The sequence below is a fragment of the Procambarus clarkii genome, chromosome 22 (genome assembly GCF_040958095.1).
Source record: "Procambarus clarkii isolate CNS0578487 chromosome 22, FALCON_Pclarkii_2.0, whole genome shotgun sequence".
Classification (NCBI taxonomy): Eukaryota; Metazoa; Arthropoda; class Malacostraca; order Decapoda; family Cambaridae; genus Procambarus; species Procambarus clarkii.
The window spans coordinates 15237021-15262033 of record NC_091171.1 but is presented as its reverse complement, the minus strand read 5'-3'; the positions used below and the strand labels follow the sequence as shown (position 1 = coordinate 15262033).

Below are 25013 nucleotides of genomic sequence, written 5' to 3'. Positions count from 1 at the left end.
CAAGCAGGAGGAGCTGCCAATCACCGGGAAGCGGCCAAGTCACGTAAATACAGAGACCTTGAGCACCACTACAATTTTGTCCCCATTGCCTCAGAGACACTTGGTGCCTGGGGTAAAAGTGCTGCTAGCTTTTTGAAGGAGTTGGGGTCTAAGCTAATAGAAACAACTAAAGACCCTAGAGCTGCCAGTTTTCTTTTTCAGCGCCTTAGTGTGGAAATCCAGAGAGGAAATGCTCACTGCATCCATGGTTCCTGCCCGCCATCTAAGGAGCTGGAAGAGCTGTACAACTTGTGACAAGCAGCCTTGCTCCCTGCATGTAATCAATATTGTAACTTTTTTTGTGTAATGACATTTTCAAATAGTTAGATAAATATACACTATATATATATATATATATATATATATATATATATATATATAAAACACCTAGACCTCACTTTCCTTCCTTCCTCTCCAATACAAATATTTCCCATACATATATCACGTAACTTCCAAATATACATCTCTCTCCTTCAATCAGTGTGGACAATATTTTTGTTCTATTGTTCCACAGTTTATTCACGTTTATGCCTCTTTTACTCTTCACCTGACATTAGTACCCTTAATCATCTTTCTTACCATATATTAATTACTTATCATTTTATTTCTTAATTAACATACAGTTGGTCATTACACTCCCATTTTTCTACCACAACCTTAACCATTTTCTTTATACTGTATATATATTAAAATTGGCCACACAATTTCCATATAAACTTATCAACAGCCTTGCTTCCAGGCAATACTGCCCTCAATGTCACACTTATATCTAACCTCTTTTTCTATTGCTGCCCCTCATCTTTCCTCTCTGAACCCTTTGGCCACAAAACTAAAGTTTGTCAATAAGATAAAATGGTCTAAATTATGCAACATCTTTCTTTATTCCCTTGAAATGCACTACTTCCTCAACTCATGTTCCATCTACTATGACACGGCTAGTCACAACCTTCTATTAAATTTCATTCTCATAATTTGTTCTCGATGTATATACGCCTAAGGAGGCAATTGGATTAGACAGGATCTCACCATGGATTATAAGAGAAGGACCTAAGTCTTGTGCTAGAATCACTGGAAACAGCACTCCATAAACTTCAAAAGCAGCCACTGTAGTGCAAATATACAAAAAAAAAAAAAAAGACAGGAGCCACTAAACTAGAGGCCAGTGACCCTTACCCACATACAGTATTATGCAAGGTAATGAACAAAACATGAGAAAGAGATTAGTAGATTATCTGAATAGAAAGCCTTCAAAACAACATCAGAATGTATTCAGGAATGTAAAACCCTATCTCACCTACTTGACAATTTTCAAAGTTCCCTAACTCCAAGGCACCTATTTACTACTAGATGAACAGAGGCATCAGGTACTTGGATACCTGTAATGTACATGGATGGAGTTTTGGGAGTTGTTCTACTCCCCAAGCCTGGCCCGGGGCCAGGTGTGACTTATGAAAGCTTGGTCCAACAGCCTGTTGCTTGGAGTGACCCACAGGCCCACATATCCACTACAGCCCAGTTGGTCTGCCACTTCTTGCAGGAAACTGCCCCCCTTTTTTTTTTAAAAGACTTCCACTTTTGTTCTGGCAATATATCTTATACTTGCTGGGAGGATACTGAACAATCATGAGCCTCTGATGTTCTCTGATGTTCACTGATGTTCTGGTGTTATCCGATTATGCCCATGGCACCTCTAATCTTCACTGGCTCAATTCTGCATTTCCTTGCATATTGTTTGCTCCAGTGTTATTTTATTGTGCAAATTTGGGACATGGCCCTCTAGTATTTTCCATTTATATATAATTTGATACCTCTCTTTTCTAATAATTTTATAAATAAATAATTTTAAATAAATTTTATTTATAAAATAAATAATTTTATTTATAAAATAAATAATTTTATTTATAAAATAAATAATTTTCATGCTGATTTTTATCTAATCTGCTAAAGACAACACATGTGACATTTTTGTCTATCTGATATGAAAAAGAGTAAAAGCAGTGGTGCAAGGACTGTGCCCCAAGATGCAGAGCATTTCACTGTGCTTGCACCATTTGATTTGACTGACTTACTCTTTGCATTCTGTTTGAAAACAAATTCATATACATTGCCGTACTTTACCTGTTATTCCTACTGATCTCATTTTGTGGACTATCACTCTATGGTCACACTTATCAAGTGCCTTTGAAAAGTTCAGGTATACCACATGTGCATTCTCAAAGGAAATGCATCTCAAACCCAGTATCTTATCCTGCCCTGGAACTAAATCCATAACCTTTGTTTTGAGTCGGCTGCATGCCCTCTCGGAGCCAGCCTTGTACTTGGAACAGTATCTAATTTTTTTGTTATTCCTTAGTTTCTGGGTGGCTTCCTTCCAAGAGGTTCCCATGTTTCAGGATATGTCCTTGTTGGTCCTAGTCTTTAATAATTCGGTGAGCAGTAAGCATCTTGTACCTTCTATCAAGGCAGCTAGTTTCTTCACCTTCAGACTTCCCTCTCCTTTTTTGCTTAACACCTCAAAGTGCAGTTATCATCAAAGGTATCATCCTTGCATGTGCACAAAGAAAAAACATTTGATCTAGTTCAGAATTTCTTATGAAACTATACACAAGTATCCATATTCAAAAGTATGAAAAAATACACAATAAATCATGTATCTACTCTCATTTTGGTCTGGTCAGTATTTCTTCTGGGTTTCATCAGCATTACATTGAACTGGGAGCCATGACAGTCAATATTTTTTGTTTCAAATTAAATATATTCAAAAGCAAAGAATCTGTATACAAATGTAAAAAGTGAAAATTAATATAAACAATGAAGATTAAGATTTTGGCGCAGGTAAAAGCTACAATCTTCACATCATGATGAGACTAGGAGCTGAAGAATGTCTTGACTACAAATTATTTTGTGGCCTATAACCGCTGGGAGACACCAATGAGTTATTCGAACCAAATGGACAACAGTGATATTTAAAGACTGACAAAATGTAAATAGTTATTTAATAATGACCGGATTGAACTAGATGAGCAACAGACGATAATCACCTTTTGAAGGTTAAGAATAAGCCATCTGCCTTTAGACAAGGTCCTCTCCTCATGGAGGCATGGTATATGCATCTGCATGTTCACCATATACCATGTCTTGTGGCTGCAGTTCACCACTATCTGGGTGCAACAAGAAACCCTGCTGTTGATCTCTTGCAGCATAGTTTTATGTCCATTGTCAGAATTCTCTGCATCAGAAAAGCGTAAGACTTTTCACGTCCAGAAGTACTGTATTGCAACCTAGTGGCATTCACTTTTATGTCGCCAGTCAGCCATGGGTTTTAGCGCTTTAATCATGTGTTAATCAACCAGTATCACACAGCTCTCGCTCAACCTTATTGCCAGTGTTTGACGCCGAATCATATCTCTCATGTCCAAGGCCTCTGATTTATTCCTGGATCTTCTCGGATCTTCATCAGTCCCTATTAAGTCCTTATCTTCCTTTTACTTTTCTTCTTTATTTAAAAAAAAAACTTTCCTCTGCCTTCTCCTAGAGGTAAGTCTTTCTGGCCACTCCTGAGGAAAGTGCCCAGAAATTGAACATGTGGGTATAATGAAATTCCCTTCTCTGGGCCACATCTCAGTAGCTCCCTGCTTGCCCTGTCGTCTTCATATCTTAGGCAGCAGGTCAAACCTGGGCTTTAGTGTGACAGGCATGTTGCCTCGTCTGGGGCAACTTGGGTTGCTATTCCTTAGAAATATTTATACTGCACAACAAATTTACCATGTTCAACTACTCATAGTAATTATAAATAGGAGTCAATTCTTAACTCTTAAGACCATGAAATACATTAATAAGCAACTGCATAAGTAGAATAAGCAAATATTTAGTTGTTTCTTGACGTTATCTTGAGATGATTTCGAGGCTTAGTGTTCCCACGGCCCAGTCCTCCACCAGGCTTCCACCTCCAGGAAGCCGCCTGTAGCAGCTGTAACTCCCAGGTACCTATTTACTGCTAAGTAATGGGGGACATCAGGGTGAAAGAAACATTTTGCCCCTTTGTCTCCGCCTCCACTGGGAATCGAACCGAGAACCTCAGGACTACGAATCCGAAGCGCTGTCCACCCAGCTGTCAAGCGCCCTCGGCGTTTAAAATTTTTGAAATGCGCTAGAGCAAATCTAATGCTAAAATAACCTAAATGGAAGAAAAACCTGTTATCATATATAAAAGCTATTAATTAATAAGAACTAATTTTTAACAATGGAAATACAAAAATAGGAAAAAATAATTTTTTTTTTTTAGGAAACACAATATTTATATTTTATTACTCCAAAACCACTTTCTAGTGTCATGAAAAGAGAAAGGCAAAATTTTTCAACGAGAGCAAATTTAAAAAATAACCGGCACCAATATTTATGTAAATAAATTAATAAAACGAAAGCAGCAAATCCATATGGAGATAATTTTTCTCAATACTTTTTTTTATTTTATACTGGAGCGCTGAGAGTGGGTCTGTTGATTATATTTAACCAAATGAAGGGTTAAGGAACTAAATTTATTTAAAAAATTATTTTAAAATTCCATTAACTTATATATGTAAAGACCCATGTTTAATATAAAAAACAATGGCACATCACATACATGGGATACTTGGATTATGCTGCGCAGTTTTAGTCATCATACTAAATAGATGACATATTTTCTTTAAAACCATAATGATGAATGATAAAGTTAGTCCGCAAGCATTTATATTTCTCTTAAAAAAATTTAAATATATTTTTCTTTTACCAATCCCCTAAACAAAACTTCCTAAAGATGACATTCAAGTCAACCATGACAAACATCCCATTAAATGGCATGGACAGCCAAACTGAAATATTACTGTCTCTAGGTGTCCAGCCATTCATACGATTCAACTGTCAATGGAAGCACTTGTAAATGACTATTTACAAGGCCATCTTCAGCACAAACGTACATACACAGATGATAACCTGAGTGACTCCTCTCAACTAAGGAATAAAATCTGATTTTACTGTCATTATGAAATGCAAGGATTGCAAAATTTTATAAGCTGCTTTTTAATGACTAAAATTAGTAAACATATGAAATTAATGGGCAGCATTGCTAAATATTAAAAGCAAGCTATTTTCCCTAATGCCTGCGAGCAATTGTCATGAAAGAAATACTCAAGGGCACTTTTCTACTAATTGGGTTTTCACTAGCCTTTATTCAAAGGACAATATCATTTGATTTGATTACATTTCAATTTAAAAACTATCTACAAAGATAATACTAAGTAATAATTTAAAATTGACTTTTGTTGGGGGTGTCCCTGGGCACTAGGTGTGCCTATGCCTCCAAAGTATAGAAAATGACTATTATTCCCCTGAAACTTTGCTTTGACCATTGCCTTAAAACTGCTTAGGGAAGATATCTTGAAGGTTACTTGAAGGCTGCTGACTCCTTATTAAGAGCTGTGATAAATTGTCATAATTTAAGATAAGGCATTAGTAGTCTTCAAGTACCTTCAAGGCATTTTCCCTAAACTGTTTAAGGCGAAGGTCAAAAGCAAAGTTTGAGGAGACCAGCAATTTTTATACTTTATAGGTATAAGCAATTAGAAAATATCACTACCCATCGAGTACAAGCGGGAGAGATACATAATTTACACCTGGAAAAATAATAGGACAACTGGTTCCAAATCTGCACACAAAAATAACACCACATGAGACCAGAAGGCATAGCAGGATAGCAAAATAGCTCCACTGAAAAGTAGAGGTGCAATGGGTATGCTGAGAGAGAATTCTATTAAAGGACCCAACCTTTTCAACACTCACTCTCTACACATAAAGGGCATAACTTGCCGACCCCTCGCAGTGATCATAAGAGAACATGATATACTCCGGAAGATAAAAAATAGCCAAAGCTACTCTATCCTATTGAGATGTATCTTATTGTCTCAATAAACATATTGAGATATGTTTATATGTCATAAGATACCTGATCAACCAGGCTGAGATTAATATATCAGGCTGCAAACAGCCACATCGCACAGCCTGGCTGACCTGACCACCAACTAGGAGGTCTAGTCAGAGATCAGGCCACGAACTTTAATCTTCGAATTCATTAAAATGTAACCAAAAGGAAGGGGACAAACATTTTTACATAGCGCATTAATTATTTGCTCATCTTTTGTATATTTTACCCTCTTGCTTGAGGCCTCCTATCTTTTTGCCCTTCATTTAATTTTATTTCATGAAGCAGCTTTCTGAAACCGATCCAAACTTCCAAATATTCTCATCTCCTCCCCGAATATTGAGTAAACTCTCCAGTAAAACGATTACAAATCCTGCATTTAGACTTAACAGTATTCCATCATCTCTCTAGTTAGCAACTGAAGAGTGTTACAGTATTGAATTACTTAACATGTTTGCGTTCCAATGATACTAAAACACGTCATTCATACTCCAATAGTAAATGTTTTGATGACACTAAAATGTATCATCCAATTGTTATTCATAAACATCTGTATATACACTTTTGCATCTTTTCTTCAGAGAATTAATTTACAAACATCTGATACCAAATTTATAGTTATGACCCCCCAAAAATAGAGAAAACATGAAAGGATTGTAAAAAATTTTTGCACTGCTCAACAGCCTGTGTAAAACACATTCTGGGTCTGAGAAGCCCACAATGTTTGACATCACAAACATGCAGAGAGCCTGGATTGCCAAACAAATCAATATGTATTCATTTTCAAAAAGATAACTTTTCCAGAATGAATCGACTAACAAAGATAAAATGTATTCCTTTTCAAAAAGATAAAACTTTCCAGAATGAATCAACTAACAAAGAAAAATATGTCCACTTTACTGAAAAAGTATATGTTCTTAAAGTTTTGTTAAGTAACATACATCATTTGTATAGATTATGATACAGTATCTTGAAAGTACCATGAAACCCTGACAAAGGCATTTGCAGTAAGAAAATAAAAGAGGCATATTATGAAATTCTGTGCAGTGCATGCACGTAACAGAACCAAAATGCTTCCCAAAACATGCAATAGTAACAAGTTGATGAAATATTCCCTGGCCTAAAATCTGTATGACCTTGTATGACACCACATACTTCTGTAAAGCTAGATTCTAAACCAACCACACACTCATTGCTTAACTTTTAATACCCAAAACAAAAAAAATTTGCATTTTCATAAGTATACAAGAGTTATTAAAACCAATAACTAATATTAATATTAGAATAAACGTCACCTAAAGGAGTCTTTATCACATGAGAAATGCTTATCTAGCACCCCCATCATCTTGAAGAATTGTAAAGTATGCTGTAAATCTATTGAAATGCAACAGTTTGTTCCCTAATTATAGTTCAGAATTTACAAGGCCGACTCTAGTTGTACACAACGAAAAGCTATATCTTTAAATTGTGCTCAATTAATTAATGATAAGGAATTCGGACAATATTTACCATGAAAAATTTAACATGATTAACTGTAGTGAAACATTATTTGAATTTTTTTACCAAGACAAAACTACATAATGAATCTTAATTGGGCACAATTTGGGATTATAGCTAAAATCCCATGAGCATAAGCTTAGGTTAAGGTTTGTTAGCCTCCACATGACAACCACGCCCACCTCACCAACGCGTCTAGCAAAAATTATCAACATAAAACAGATGGAATGAAGTTCATAAATTTACAGGTAAAAACATGTGTACATTTACTACACAAAAACTATAGCTGAACTTGAAAAACATGTATTACCTTTGAGAAATACTATTTATCAGATGAACAATGTAAACTACACCTAACTGATACCCAGCTCTACCTATGTATTAATCTGCCATAATGACACTGTGAGCTTAGTCTTATGCAATGATTATGACTTTGAATCTATCCTCCAAAGGGCAATCGTGTAACCATCTGCTATTCAACAAACTTCTACATGAAAATAAAAAGCCTGAAGATTATTCGTGTATTTTCCAAATTATTATGAATCAAGCACCATCTAGGTATTTTAAACCAGGGAATGTGGGTAAAGCTCAGAGGACTCCTGCAATACATCCACCATACCCAGACACAAGCCTAAATACTCCACTCCCCTATTTGCCTCCAGCCACCTTCTACTCATATGCTTATTCAGAATTGGGCATTCAACAGAAGCAGTAATTAAGCCCTTGATACATACAATTAACACAAACTTTGAAGCTAAACAGCAACCAAAACATGTTAGTGAGAAAAGTTCGGGCACACATTCAGCTAACTCTGGAACTGCATTCATAGCAAGAGAGATTCATCTATCCTAACGAAGATCTTTGAATGAAGTGAAAGCAGGCATTTTAGCAACGATCAAATAGACTAAGTCTCATTAAAAAACCAGGACTTCACTACCTACAAAGGGCTTAGAAAATGCCGTTCAAAGATGCAGTGTCCTGAGATTATGGCACAGAAAGCATGAAACAAGGCAAGTTTGGAAGCTCTATATTTTCAACATTACCGAAACCTATATTCTCACTATACAGGGAAAAACCATCTAAGGGAATCTACTTCTATATACAACATTATTTTATTAATTTGTTTTATTTATTTTTAAGTCAGGGGGAGCCAGGGAGGGAAATACTGAGTTGCAAAGGGTACTTATTTTAGATGTCTAAGTTCCTTAGGATAACTGTCCATGTGTCTGCAAGGACCATATAACTGCGAGTGAGGATATATATACAGTAGTGAAGTTTTGAATAAAATGAACATTACTTTTTTATCATTACCAATTAGAAACCCATAGCCACTGCACCTGGCTTTCATTAGTGAGTAGAGAACTTTTACAGGCTTCTTGCAAAATTATTTTCAATTTAGATTATAACCTTGTATACAGTTTCAGAACATTTAAAATTAAAGTAGGATATTGTGATGCTAAATGTTTAACCATACTCTGAGAACTGTGAATAATAGTAATTAGTCAATTTATAAAATATATAAACAACCTCACTAACATATTATTGGCAAACTGTTGTATTTACCTCATCTACCAACTCAGTCTCAAGTATCAATGAGAAAATCTTCCTTGTTTAATCCAGTTTACTATCCTCACATTAAGTGCACTTGTATTAGAAATTGCATAGCATTGAAAAGAAAGCACTGCCACAAAGCATCTGAGAAAAGTTTGATAACTCTTCACTAGGTAACCAAGAAAGCATATGAAGTATTTACATATGATGAATATTAAGATATATTTCCCTTCCTTTTTCATGTTAGTAAGTGAGGGGTGCAAACTGAAAAGCAGGTCAATCAATCCAGCTTTACAGTTGGTTAGCAATGAGTGGCTACAATCTGCCAGGCAGCTGATGGACTGGCTGGTTTGTCTGGCAACATTTGTGTTAATAAAGATGTGAGTTAATTTGGGAATATGGTGCACCATCCAAGCTAGCGAGCAGGTGGCAACGTGAGTGGTGGAAGGCAAAGGGGAGGAGCCGCCTACCCGTCCACGACGCGACTTGACGGTAGAAGACGCGTTGTTGGTGGCGTTGTTGTTGGTAGTGGTGGAGGGAGCATTCTGCCCCGGAAGCTGAAGGAGAAGGGTTGGGATGGTGGAGGATGTTGCATTGGTACTAGTGATGGAGGAAATGGTAGCAGTGTCAATGGTTGATGGCGGCATGTGCATTGACGAAGGCGTTAATGGATGGTGATTATTATTAGGTATACCTAAATCTGACTGATGTAATGATGATGATGATGGTGATGGTGAAAGTGATGGTGTGTTAGAGTGATGATGATATGGAAGTGCATGATGCTGTGGCTGTGGTGAATAATGTGATTGATGATAATGATGTGAAGGATGGTGGTGATGCGGTGGCACTGGAGGGGCAATATATGGAGAATGCTGTAAAAGAGGCTGTGATGGTGTTTGATATGGATGTTGTGTCTGGTGAAGTAAATGATGATGGAGGGAGTTGGTGGAGGATGACTGGGATTGGGATGACTGACTGACCCCGGCTGATATGACTGACTTCTCTGACGTGATGCTGTTGCTTTTGCTGCTGTCACCTCCCGCTGGGTCCTCCTCTGTAGAGTCTGTGTGTTGGTAAACAGTGTCATGTCATTTCATATCCAATTTAAATACTGTACCATATAACCTAGATAAAAATAACAATTTTAAGCAAATCTTATGTACAGAATCTGAATTTTAGAGTTTTAATCCTATTTATATTCATATCATTGCTGTAATTAATTTCTTTGTAATATCTGATAAAATGATTATAAAAATATGTAAGGTAAAATTGTGATTTGGTTAGTGCAAGAATTAAAATATTGTACATGCATAATGGAATGCAAATAAAGTACATCTAACAATAATAAAATGAAACAAATAACCATGAAATATATCTACTTTAACTAACAAGGCATTAAATTCCATTCCCTTAAAATTGTTTGAATAGAATGCAGCAATGAACAAAAACACCAAGTAGACTGAACCCAAGTTTTATTGAAGGTGATGTTTTTGACAACAAAAGGTGAAACGTCTTCTTCAAATAGTCTACTTGATGCTCTTTTACATTTATCTTTACTTATAATTCTATGAGTATCAGACCCTTACAAATGATCAATAATAATATACTTCCCTTAACCCATCATTAATATACTCCATGCATTAGTCTCTTACCATTCTCTTCACTTTACCACTGAATACTTCTGATACATAATCACATCAATCAGCCTTTCATTGTGCACTTCTACACCCTTTCTTACTACTCTAATTAACACACATTAATTATTACTACTACTGTATTAACCCCCATCTCCCATTTAGTAGCTAAATTACTTGCTTCAACAATCTGCCTTGTCTATGCCACAATTTACTGATCAAGATGTTAGGATGCTCACCAACAGCTGAAGCTTCTAGCAAAAGCTTATAATCAGATATGAAAATATTTATTAAAACAAAATTCAAATACTGGATATATTTGATGCTAACTACTTTTATGCCAGCACTCAATGTCTGAGCTGTGAGAACCCTGCATTTCCATTTTAATACCGTACTATATCCTGCACATCTAACTTTTATAAAATACTTTTATCGGCAACATTTACTTAGAATGTCCATAAAACTTCACCTTTATCAGCAATTATTAGCTCATATTTAAAGAAATCCAGACTCCATACATTTTATTGTGCGAAAAAATTTCTCATATTAACCTGGAAATCTTTTTGAACCACCTAACCAGATTATATTTCACACATTACCGAGTTAATCTTCTGACTCGACACCAGAATGGTAATAGATTTTGTAGGAAATGTAAGAAATGAATTTACTACAATAATAATTCAAAGTATAGTAGTCAAGTCTTGTCATACATACTCATGAATGTTTGAGAGGTTATAAAACCAAGACATGGTTGGTGTTCAGCCTGTTTTGGACAGTCTCATACTGCCAAAGTATTCATCCAATGTCCACGAGATGGCAGCAGAGAGATTGGATCTAGCTCTGCACCATCAATTTCAGGTTTAATATATGTCGTAAGCCTTACTTTCATAAATATGCTAGATATTTTTTTTTCTCTCGAATATAAATGTCAGTGACCAACCTCATCTTGTTACCTTGTGGTGATTCTGAGGATCAATGTTCCAGCAGTCCAGTCTCTGACCAGGCCTCTTGGTTGGTAGTCTGGTCAACCAGGCTGTTGGATGCAGCTGCTCACAGCCTGACGTATAAATCACAGCCTAGTTGATTAGGTATCCTTTGGAGGTGGTGCTTTCTCTTACGAAAACAATGAGATGACCAGTTATGCCCCTTATGTGTAGAGGAAATGTGTTGAAAAGTCTTGAGCTTTTGATGTTGATAAAGTTCTTTCTGAGCATACCTATTGCACCTCTGCTTTCAATGGGGCAATTTTGCACATCCTGCCATGCCTCATAGTCTCATGTGATGTTATTTCTGTGTACAGATTTGGAACCAGTATCTCTAACATTCACCTTGTTGTATAAATTATGATTACCATGTGTATAATTATGATCACTTCGCTCAAGCGAATACAAATTTAAACATTTTAATCGGTCACAATAATTTAGATGTTTTAGTGGATTCTAATAATAAAGGATCTTTACACATGTTATCCAACCTGTCACTTTTTTTGAAGTCATGAGAGCTTTTTTATCGTTTAATTAAAAGGTCTTCTGACATGATTTTTCCCAGATCCTTTACACTGTTTTTTAGTTCAATAGTGTGATTTCACTGTGTTTTATATTTGGTTTCTGTTTTTAAATTTTAATTTCTGTTATAGTGCAGGAACTGGAACTAATCTTTATTAAACATCATATTATCTGTGCCCAATTGAAAGACCTGCTTTACATCAGATTGGAGGTTTGCTATGTCCTCTCTACTGTCTTCTTTCATGAAAATCAAAGTGACCCTTTAAAGTATAGAAAAGAAGTAATTAATTATCAAATGAAGGCACCAAACCGGGAAGGCTATGTAGCACCATCAAATGTGCGGAATAATCAGAGGGCGTTAAATATCACCAAGAATGCCAATACGAGAACAGAAACGCATAAGGCGAAAGGTATCAACAGTATTCGATTCACCAAGAATTCTATCGAGAGATAAGTGACTGTGAGGGACATTCAGAAAGCAAGACACACGCTCATCCTGGTATAGAAAAGAAATTTACATAATTATATCATGTAAATTCTATGTTGTTTGCAGTTTGTTCAATTCCAAGTGCAAATTTGTGCTCTAGTACAGGTAGGGGTACTTTCCAAGTAGTTGTTCAACACATTCTATATACTGTATAATTTTTACAGGAGTAATACAAAACTTTAGGAAACAATTTTAAATATACAGTATATGCAAATAATGTCTGAATTGATATACAAAGATTTTAATACCATATTATAACAATGAATATCTTATCTGCCATATAAATTAAAATAATAAATATTTTGCAAGCGAAACTTTATCATTCAAGAGTAACTGTATGTAAAATAAGAATACTATTTGTAAATGCCATTATTAAAAATATTTAAATTAGAAATGTAAATGAAGAAAGCATACAGAGCTTTTTTTTATAAAAATCATATTGGTAATCATACGTTCCTATTGCCAGTATGATGCCATACATAGCAGTGAGAAGTATGGGTACTGCATATGTATGGCACTGCATAGCATAGCAGTGCCATACATAGCAGTGAGGAGAGAGGGGCAAGAAGAAATTTTGAGCAAGGGATAGCAGAAAAATGTAAATAAAACCAGGCCAAGTCAATAAATTTACAAAAAAGAAAATTGCAGGCAAAAGATGAAATTCAATGGTTGAAAATGGGGAACAGCCTCATGGTGAATGAAAAGGACATATGTGAACACTATATGAACAGTTCCAAAATGTGTGTAATTACCTAAATGTAGTTACAGGATGAGCTATGCTCGTGGTGTCCCGTTCCCAGCACTCTGCCATATAACACTTCAAAATTACTGACAGTTTTGGCCTTCATCACCTTCTCACCTAACTTGTACCAACCATCTACCACTTTGAAGTTCCAGGTCTCAGGAATTCTTCCCTATCAATTTTATTGATTCCTGTTACTATTTTGAATGAAGTGATCATATTGCCTTTTTTTTCTATCTTCTAATTTGGACATATTTAATAATGTACCTCTATTCTCTCCTCGTAGCTCTTGTCCTTCGGTTCTGGGAGCCACTTAGTGGCATATCTTTGCACCTTTTCCAGTTTGTTGGTGAGCTGCTTAAGATATGGGCACCATACAACCGCTGCATATTACAGCTTTGGTCTAACAAAAGTCGTGAACAACTTCTTGAATATTTCACCATCCATGTATTTAAAAGCAATTCTAAAGTTAGAAAGCGTAACAAACTCCTCACACAACATTCTTTGTGTGGTTCTCAGGTGATAGTTTCTATTTAGAACCACCCCTAGTTCTCTTTCTTTATCAGATAAAGAAAGTCTTTAAAGATTTTTCCACACAATTTATAGGTTGTGTGGGGTCCATGTTCTCCTATTCCACATTTCATAACATGGCATTTATTCACATTAAATTCCATTTACCAAGTGGTGCTCCATATACTTATTTTATCCAGGTCTTCTTGAAGGGCATGACAATCATCTAAGTCTCTTATCTTTCCTATTATCTTAGCATCATCAGCAAACATGCTCATATATTTCTGTATTCTATCTGGTAGATTATTTACATAAACAATGAACATTACCGGGGCAAGAACTGAACCCTGTGGTACCCCATTTGTAACATTTCTCCAGTCCAACATATTACTTCCAATTACAGCCCTCATTTTTCTATCAGAAAAATTTTCATCAATGTTAGAAGCTCCAATATGTTCCAGTTTCCAGAACAACCTCTTACGTGGGACTCTGTCGAAAGCCTTTTTTAGGTCCAGATAGATGCAGTCAACCCAACCATCTCTTTCCTGTAAAATCTGTGGCTCAACTATAGAAACCGAGTAAATTCGTTACACAGGATCTTCCAAATCGAAAACCATACTGTCTGTCATTACAGTACATGTACATCGTTGTTCTCCAGGGCTAGATTCACGAAGCAGTTACGCAAGTATTTACGAATGTGTACATCTTTCCTCAATCTTTGATGGCTTTGGTTACATTTATTAAACAGTTTACAGGCTTGAAAACTTCTAAATCAACTGTTATTGTTATAAACAGGTTCCTGGTGCCTCACAGCTCATTAACTGTTTAATTACTGTAAACAAAGTCACCATAGATTGAGAAAAGATGTACAGGTTCGCAAGTACTGTACTTGCATAACTGCTTCGTGAACCTGGCGTCAGGTGTTCTGCCCACTTCATTTTAATAATTTTTTCTACTATTTCGACTATTAAATTTGTCAATGATACAAGCCTATAATTTAGGGGCTCTTCTCTGCTGCCACTTTTGTAGATTGGAAGCATTTTTCCACACATCTGCTATGACTCCTGTACACAGGGATGCCTGAAAAATCAGGTGAAGTGAAATGCTGAGCTCAGGTTCACATTCTCACCGAACCCATGGTGAAACTCCATCTTGGTCAATTGCTTTGTTCTTGCTAAGCTCCTTGAGCATTTTTTTGCTTCTTCTCTAGACACCTCTATGTGCTCTAAGTTGTTATCCTAAATTCTTATTGTAGCTCATTCACTGAAGATTTCACTTTGTACAAACACACATTGGAATTTTTTGTTTAATATTTCACATATTTCCTTTTCATTTTCTGTGAATCTGTTTCCCATTTTCAACCTCTGAATATTATACTTTACCTGCAATTAGTTGTTTATGAATTTTTAGAATAGACCTAGTTCTGTTTTACATTTGTCCACTATCCCTTATTCCAAACAAATTTCTGCCTCTCTCCTCACTGCCATGTAGTTGTTTCTCGCATCTTTGTATCGCTGGTATGTTTGGGGGGGGGGTTTGGCCTTTTCCTGTATTGATTCCAATTCTGAGTCTTTTGGTCACTGGCCCTCTCATAATTTCTGTTGAACCAATCCTGTTTCCTAGGTCTGCATCTCTTGTTTTGGTATGAATGTTTGCATGCCTTTATCATATATTTTGCAAAATTTGGCATACATCTCATTTACTGTACTTCCTTGCCTAGCAACAAGTAACTAATTATCAAAAGAAGGCACCAAACCGGAAAGGCTATGTAGCACCAACATATGTGCGGAATAATCAGAGGGCGCTAAATATCACCAAGGGGTGCCAATACGAGAACAGAAACGCATAAGGTGAACAAAATCAAAAGTATCCGATTCACCAAGAATTCTATCGAGGGAAAAGCGACCGCGAGAGACAGTCGAAAAGCAAGACACACGCTCGTCCTGGAAGTCAGGACATTCAACAAGGATATGTACAACCGGAAGAGGGACAATGCAATTTGGACAATAACGAGCAGAGCAGCGCTCCATTAAGTGACCGTGAGTTAAGCGAGTATTGCCAGTACTCAACCTTGTCAGAGCTATTTCCCATCTTGAGATGGTTATCTTGAGATGATTTCGGGGCTTTTTAGTGTCCCCGCGGCCCGGTCCTCGACCAGGCCTTCACCCCCAGGAAGCAGCCCGTGACAGCTGACTAACTCCCAGGTACCTATTTACTGCTAGGTAACAGGGGCATAGGGTGAAAGAAACTCTGCCCATTGTTTCTCGCCGGCGCCTGGGATCGAACCCAGGACCACAGGATCACAAGTCCAGTGTGCTGTCCACTCGGCCGACCAGCTCCCTTATTTCACTGCTTACGGTGGTAGGACAGCCATGAGGACACATTACTCTTAAGAGTATGCAGTTTGTTACCAGTAACAGAAGACCAACAATCCTGCCAATGGGTAAGCATGACGGAATGAATAACTGGGAAAAAGTCAGAATAAGGAATACCTTTATGGGAGATGGGACAAGAGCGGACAGCTTCTGTAGCGGCAGCATCCGCACACTCATTTAAAGAGACGCCAATATGGCTGGGAATACAGCAAAACTCAACTGACTTAAATTTACTGGAAATAAGAAACAGCCAATGCTGAATCTCGACTACCATTGGATTAACTGTATTAAAGGACCCGAGAGCCATGAGGGCACTATGAGAGTACACGACCACAACAAAGGAAGATTGGCAACAAGAAAGCAGGAGGCGAAGAGCATAGAAAATAGCATAAAGTTCTGCCGTGAAGATGCTAGTCTCCAGAGGTAGGTAACGCATACAAGTGTAGTCAGGAAAAACAAAAGAGTAGCTCTCACCATCCGCAGACTTGGACCCATCGGTGAAGATGGAAACGGAGCGGGAGTGCGAAAAAAGTCCTCAAGGAAAAAGGCGTTTCAGAACCATAGGAGGGGTAAAAGCTTTAGTGATTGCGGGTCAAAGATGTACAAAACTTCAGAAGGGGGACTCTCCACGGGGACAAGGAAGGAACAATACGAGGAGAAATATTAGAAATAAGAACTGAAAGAGAATCCTGTAAGCGAGATAACCAGACAGAAATAGGGAGCTGGTGAAGAGGAACAGGAACCACAGGAGGGGTAAAGGTTAAAGCACGACAGAGGCGAGAGGAAGGATGTTGCAAGGACCTCACATGATAGCGAAGACAGTAGCGATCACGGCGGTCCTGGAGAGATAGGAAGCCAGTGTCAACATACAAGCTGAGGGCGGGAGTCGCACGAACGGCACCAGAGCTGAGGCGCAACATGATTCACTCATTTTATTATATAAATATATCACACTACACGCTATTTAATATTACAGCAAAAAAACTACGAAAAATCAATCAGAGACATTGAAATAATTAGGTAATTATCTCTTTGTGGCAACTCCGGCCTGAACAGCTGGCGAGCAACAGACCGCCTGGGACGCACAGAGTCAGCACCTGTTTTTTGCCAGACTTCCCCGCCCTATGGCGGGCAATATATGCCACTTAAGATTTTTTTATTACTTTTCCCATGATCAATGAACACAAATTAACAGGTTTAGAAGAAAAAATTTTTTTTTGGTATGCGCCTGTGACACATGCTAAATAGCTAGCGCCATAGAAGGGTTAATAAGGATAATAAGTATACTTTAAATTAAAGTGATAAGGCTTGCATCTGGTCCCCATTCTTCAATACAACTTAAAGAGACAAAGAGAAGAGTTTGAAATCTGTAAATTAAAAAAAAAAAAAAAATTGAATGTAAATAATGAAATGCCATTTTTCTGGGTGAGACCCGCTCCTCGGGCTAACCTGGGCCCCTTCAGAGAGATTTCAGGGAGCAATGGCTCTGGAAAACCCCCTTGTGGTTGGGGTTTTCCTTATCTGCCATTGACCGGGGTTAGACACCCAGAAAGGTAGGCATGACAAAACAAACCCGACATGGTAAGAAACTAAAATAAAAACTGAACAAAGGTAGAAACTCCCTACAATCCCAAGGAAACAAGGAAAGAAACATTCTATAACTACACTTTGGTAATTATGAACAGAGGTTACAAAGTCACCAAGAAGCCTAAGAGTTTGGTGAAGAGTACCAAGGTGATCTCCTCAAAGCCAACCAACATTCTCAGTTAGTTTAAGTTAGTTAGTTAGCAACTAACACTCTTAATTGCTACCTTGAATATTTCCATATAATCAATCCATCAACACTATTCTGTCACAAATAAAAGACAAATAAATGAATAATACACAGTTTTGTAGTGCCAGGAGCTGTAAATAACAGCAAATTTGCATCATTTATGAAAGGGAGGAGTCTGCTGTCACCTTCTACCAGTGGTGTTGCCAATCAGCCCTCTCAACAAATGATATCTCCCTCACTGCATTATATCAACTCATCCATACTATTTAATGATAAAGTAAGAAATATCATAAATACATGATTTTCTAATGCCAGAATCAATAAATAATAATGTTTCATCATATCAATAAATGTGTTGTTGTCAATGTTGAACCAATGTTGTCGTCTGCTTGATTATGTTTTCATACTTTACTATGCCAAATAAACTTGTGTACATTACCTCACCGAAAATAAACAGAATGCTTATTTATAAAAAAAATCGATAAAAATAATGAGACGTTACAAGTTTGCAGACAATAAACCCAATCCACACATCTGAAAATAAAGTGACAAATAAAGTGGTCTGTCATGGACGATTATCAAGTCATGAAAATCAATAATGGCCCAGGATGGACTGATTTGTCACTTCCTTTATTATTAGATTTGTGGGTTAGATGTCTGTTAAAAGTTTAGCAGTATTGGGAGGAGAGATGCCTGTAGCTCCCTCCAAGCCAGCCTTACCTAACCCCAATTTCAATTATACAGAATTTCAGTTACCCAGACACACAAGAGGTACCAATTTATATGGATAAAATTGGTCATGCTGTATATGTACACAATAGAGTATATATATTTCAAATCCTACTTCCAAACTGTTTATTGTTTTAGTACTTGATACCCAGTGAGATGAGCATTTTCCACAAGCTGAGTGAAGCTGATACCAACAAAACATTTAAGAAATTATTATTTAGATTATTAACAATCACCAAAGTTTAATAAGCTAGCTTCTTTTTCCCACCCAGCTTAACTTGCACAATTAAGCATCTTACCCAGGATGGAATGCCAAGAGGGGACCCGCACACGACCCGTAACAGGGTCTCAGAGGGGGAGGGGAAATGGAGAAACCGAGTTGCATGAAACAATTCACAACCATCAGTACATATTTTGTTTACATGGGAAACTTAACTCTTCCTTATAAACAAATTACACCTAACAAAAAAATCCACTGAACATTGCTCAAAAATTCCAACACACAAATTAGAAAGCCACCATATAATTCAAGACTTTAGCTTATATCATGCATTTCAGTTATTTACTAGAATATCAAACAAAATTATGAAGACAAATCTACAATAATTTTATTCCTATTTATATTGTGAATATCAAATCCACACTCTCAAACACAACCATCATTTAGCTTTAGGAAATCACTGGACTAATTCATAACTACTTTACAAGTACACTAACAACAAATTTTAAAATCTTATATTTTTATATTTCATACAGAAAATACACAGCAACTCATTACTAGACTTTTCTATGTAAAACCAAAATAATTTGAAATTCTAGCCCTTTAACACTTTCGCGCTTTAGATTAGAGATAACTCGTCGCTGTTTTTTCTTATGATTCCGCATAACAGCCTACTTTTCTCGTCAATCGAAAAAATATTTCTATAAATTCCATTTTTTAACCGAAATGGATGGGGATACTTTTGTTTTGTAGAGAATTTATTTGCGAATTTTTTGGTACCAGAATGAATATTATATCACATAAACTTCTATGAGTAAAAAAAAAAATACACAAAGTATGTTTGGGGGTGTGGCGAGCGTGTGGCAGTGGGTTCCCTTTAGCCGTTGATATATCCAACACGTGGGAAATATCTGTATGTGTTATGTATATGTCTGTGTAGGGAATTTTACTGCGATCACTGTCATACAAATTATAAAATGTTTCAACAAGTATAAACATGACAAACATCAAACGAACGAAAACAATGCGTTCGTTTCTGCCGCGAACACATACTGAGCGACGTGGTTCTATATTTGGCGCTTCTCTTACACATGCTTTGTACAAATGTTATACAGTTCATCTTATAGAAAATTTTATTGCGAACACATTGGTATAAAAAAGAAATACGTACATAGAAAAGTAGGGTCAGGAAACGTATAAACTTTCCAAGCATGATTTCCCCCCTGTGTTTTGGCCAGTGCGCTCGCGGCTAACTACTCTCCACTTCACACACTCTTGCGGGTAGACAATTACCTATATTAAACATTCATATGCATATGTCCGTGTAGAGAATTTTATTGCGATTCCAATGATACCAAAATTAGCGATGTAGGACAACTGTAGGCTTCGCAACCATTAAGAGAGTGGAAACATTTTGTTGCTGTTTGGCGCTCTCAGCGAGTGATCTGCATAGTTTTTTATTTGGTGTTGATACTCCTTATGCTTGGGCGGCATTTTATAGGTATGCTCTTATAGACAATTTCATTGCGAACACAGTGATACCAAATTTAAATACGTGCGCCTTCAATTATTGTCAGGACAGTCAAAAGAGTGTACACTTTTTCGGTCTTACCGCGTAGGCGCGCGAAGTGCCGAAAGCATCTGGGGTATTGTTTTTTTTTGAGCGCCGAGAGCGCGAAAGTGTTAATAATTATATAAAATGATATTAGAATTTGAAAACAAAGACACAGTACAAATATTATTCCCAAAAAACAATTACATACATGCTTCGTGCACAAGTACATCAAAATAACTGAAAAATATAGTGTTCTCTGAACTTCATCTTAACTTCATTTTTTTTTTTATGTTTAACTACAAACCAGATAATTTTCATTATTCATATATACTAGGTTTACAAAGATTACAAATCTCATTTTATTTATACCTTCTGCCTCACCTTCTACGTCCCCTTGTTGACTCTCTGTTTCATACAGCAGAATTTTTTTCATTTTTCTGTAGTTTAGGTTGTCAAACTCACGAACAGCTTTCTTGGTACGAGCAATTAGATCCAAGATAATATGAGGTGACCGATGTCTCAATATAAACTCATGCTGCAGAGAAAAATAAATATAGCTTAGTCATTATTTTCCATAATACAAATAAATAGAAATATTGTTCTCTTTAGGTTAAGGAGACAGTACAGTCACCGCTTGCTTTACCAACCAATATCGAGTTAAAGCCTACTCAATAAACCCAAGATTGATAAATGCCTAATATTTTTAGTCATTTTTATGCACCTAATATACATTTTTCTTTATGCAAATGATATAGCTTACAACAATATTTGTATATGGTACTTTACTTTGCAGTAAAACAATAGCTGCATAGATAATAAAGAAATACACTCCAACAACTTCTGTACTGTAGCCTTCTTACTCTATAAAATGACTACCAGTTTTATGCAGTATGCCCAATTCCAGTATGAACTTGTATCCCAAGCTAGTGATCAATACATGATAAAAACACTGTTGGGTACAGTACTGCTGATGGCTGAACACAGTCTAATCTAATACAGATGATCACATCCAGGCAGGCAAGTTGGAAGTCGGTCAGGTTTGTAGGCAGCAAGTCAGGCAGGTGGTGGGAAAGCAGTCAGGCTTGATGGGTGGGCAGGCAGCTAAGTAGGTAGGTGGACAGGGAGTAAGTAGATAGGTAGGTGGGTCGGCACGCTAAAATGTGGGCTCAGCTAACACTGAAACCACCTACAGATATTATTCCACATTTCAACTCCTTCCCTCATCATTCAGCGAAATGACTACAATATCTCGTATGCCCTACCACTTACATTATCTAACTATATTATCTACTTTCATTTATCCAGATTATATGGGGCACACCCCTCATTGAGCTGGGCATCTGGAAAATGAGGAACTGTCATCAGGAAAGTCCAAAAATTATCATTCAGAATTTCTGTACCACAGCCAACATAATTTGCATTTTCACACACACTATACATGGTTAGGGGAGGATTTTCACATACCAGTACAGTACTTACAGCATTGAAACAATTTAATGAAAAATTAATTAGCATATCAACAGAAGACATGAGTAAACAATATTTAGTTGTCAGTGGTGTTGATTCCTCATCACCATCTTCATCCACCTCACTAGTAATGGAGTGGAGACTCCTTCACCCCTCACACCATATCCTGGGTGATAAGCATCTCTTTGTAGCCATTATACCACATCCTAGTCATTTCTAAATTTTCACCAGCATTTTGAACATTCTACTGATTTCATCTGTAAATTCTTCAAAACTCATACCTTCTTCCTTTACTATAGCTGTGAAGAATTTCTTTCATGAATTCTTCACAGTCGATTCCCCGACTTCACTCCATACTTTGGCCCAGTTATGAATGGCTTCCTTGATCAATAGTTTTTCAAATTTTCAAGAGGTTTATCTGGCCCCTGGTATCCATGCCAAGTTCCTCTTCTTCCTTGAGAGGTCAAACCACCAAAACTTCATTGGGCATCTTAGTGTACAATCTCTAAGCGGCACAGATAATTCCCAGATGGAATCTGGGTTTCCATCAGATGGAAATTCCATCAAATGGAATCTGATGGAATCTGGCTGGAGAGAGGTTGTATTAGAAGGAAGTGCCATACATGTTACTTGCGTCATGTGAGGTTAGAATGTCAATACAGTGGTGGACAGGTGCATTACCAAGCAACAGCAAAGCCCAAACTTTGCGTTTCTTGATCGATGGTCATGAACTTCCTTGCAAAACACATCATGAAACCAAGAAAGAAAGCTCTCCTGTGTAAACCATGTGTTCTTTGAGCTATAATACTTCACAGGCAGATTGTTCAAGCAATGTTTTAAGGCACTTGGCTTCTTGGACCTGCTAACAATTTCACACATGATTCTGTGTGCGCCATTGGCATTCTCACGCACCATTGCCGACAACCTGTCCTTCCATTCACCTGGGCTGAAGGAGTCTCAAACCGTGGACCTCACGTGTGAGAGGCCGAAGCTCTATCGACTGGGAAATGAGTAATCTTAATAAGGAAGAGCTTATTTAACCTGTCCTTATTCACTTAATGCCCCAGCATACTTCCATCATTCTTCACAGCAAGAGTTTTTCAAACTCCTCCAATGCAGACCTGTTTCATCCCCATTATAGATTTGATTCTGATGTAGAAGAGCCCTGCCTTCCCCACACTTGTTCCGTCCACAGCCACTCTAGGAAAACACTGGTACATTCCTAAACCTACAGTTACTCAAAAAAAAAAAAAAAAAGCATTGGCCAGCCAAGGGTAAAGTTGTGCCACAATAACAGTTGGCTATTTACCAGGCAGTGAGCTCTGTAAATTCAATAGCTTCTGTATTCTAGCTTTAAAAGTCAACTGTTCGTTAAATATGGATCTAAATACCAGTTTCAAATCTGGCCACTAAACCAGTGAAATGTTAAACCAGTTTCTTAAAGCAAGTAGATACTGTATGTCTAGATGAGGCTGCCTGGAAGCTCCTCAAGGAAAGTTCCCAGGAGAAAGTAATAGATATCCCCCCAAAAAATAACATTAACAAAACATTAAGCAAAAACTTACAGACAGGAGCCTGGCCGAGGTAGGTCTATCAGGTGGAGATTTCTGAAGGCATGACTCAACAAAGTGTTGGAAATCTTTTGACCACTCTGGAGCAGACATTTTAGGGGCATCATTTTGGGCAATGTGGTACAAGGCACTCATGGCATTCATGTTGAAGTAGGGCGGTTTGCGCTCAGCCAGTTCTATACATGTGATGCCTAGGGACCATACATCCACCTGCAAGCAATATTATTTTTAGAAACTTCACCACTGTTTAAACTTATACATGTAGGCCTGGTCAGAGACCGGGCCACGAAGACGTTGATCCTTGCAATCATCGACAAGTAATCAAAAGGTTTTGTATGTTCTTATACTACAATTAATGCAAAAAACCCAAACAATTTTCTAAATAAAATTGATTTAGAGAGCTCAGTGATAATAAATTAATTTTTAAATTCACTAATGTTCATATTTCAAGTTTTAGGTGTCATACTGAATTATAATTGTAATACCGGACAAAAGTAACTTGCTCGTCAATTTACAAAAATAAATCCAACTCTTCTCAGTTTATATACCTTAAACACAAACAATATAATGAAATAGGATTAAATGCTGAACCAAAATACTGAAACTCTGTCATGCAACTATATGATCATCATCACTGCATTATTACCATTTCCAGAGGATTTACCACAAGGTTTGTACCAGAAATAAGACATGACAGTTTAGAATCAGGCTAAGCAAACAATCTGAGATCACTCAAACATAATAACAGATATGACCAAAATAAAGATAATAAGAGTACTAGACAAAGTGGACAATAACATGGACAGTATTTTATTTCAAATGATAGTAAACAAAGAGATGAAGTGTTATAGACAATCAATAACCGAGACGCAGCACCACAGGAGTTTACCTCACTCTCTGCAGGCACGCACAAAAAGCATCATCTCGTTAAATTATCCCCATCTCCAATATCTCAATACAAAGTACCATTTCAACTACTAGAACATCAGTTACACTACTTGAGTACTATCTTTACTCCATATGCACCATTTCCTCAACATCAAGGAACATCAAGTGATGTAAATTGCCCAGCTAATGAGAGGGTTAGAACAAGCACACAGGAGATTCAGGATGAACCCTACAGATACAGCAGGCCACGACCACACACATTAAGAAAAAACAAGTGACGTGTATCAGACACACGAATTCGATCCCATGCCAAGTCTCAATAAATTATTTTCTTTGAAGGTGGTGGAGGCTGTTATGACCTGTGTGGTCTAATTGATAAAAAACAATTAACTTGTTGCATAAAAGTACAAGCGTAAGAACCTGCGGGTGTTGGTCGAGTTGATCCGGTGGTGGCGGAGCTGCCAACTCCACGATTAATTGCATAAATATAAACCATAATCTATGCAGGAG

General features: G+C 37.1%; 1 protein-coding gene across 12 annotated transcripts in view; it reads right to left on the bottom strand.

The window, feature by feature from the left end:
* Tao (Serine/threonine-protein kinase Tao) overlaps positions 1-25013 on the bottom strand; it is a 185353-nt gene that overhangs the window by 112172 nt on the left and 48168 nt on the right. For 4 of the 12 annotated variants that reach the window (XM_045741332.2, XM_069329480.1, XM_069329481.1 and 1 more), the window contains 3 exons: positions 23610-23825; positions 20947-21112; positions 9517-10109 (listed from right to left, as the gene is read on the bottom strand). In XM_045741332.2, the coding sequence (XP_045597288.1) occupies positions 9517-10109; positions 20947-21112; positions 23610-23825 (975 nt within the window). The remainder of the gene's footprint in view (positions 1-9516; positions 10110-20946; positions 21113-23609; positions 23826-25013) is intronic. The other 8 variants (XM_045741355.2, XM_069329484.1, XM_069329485.1 and 5 more) reach the window with 3 other exon arrangements.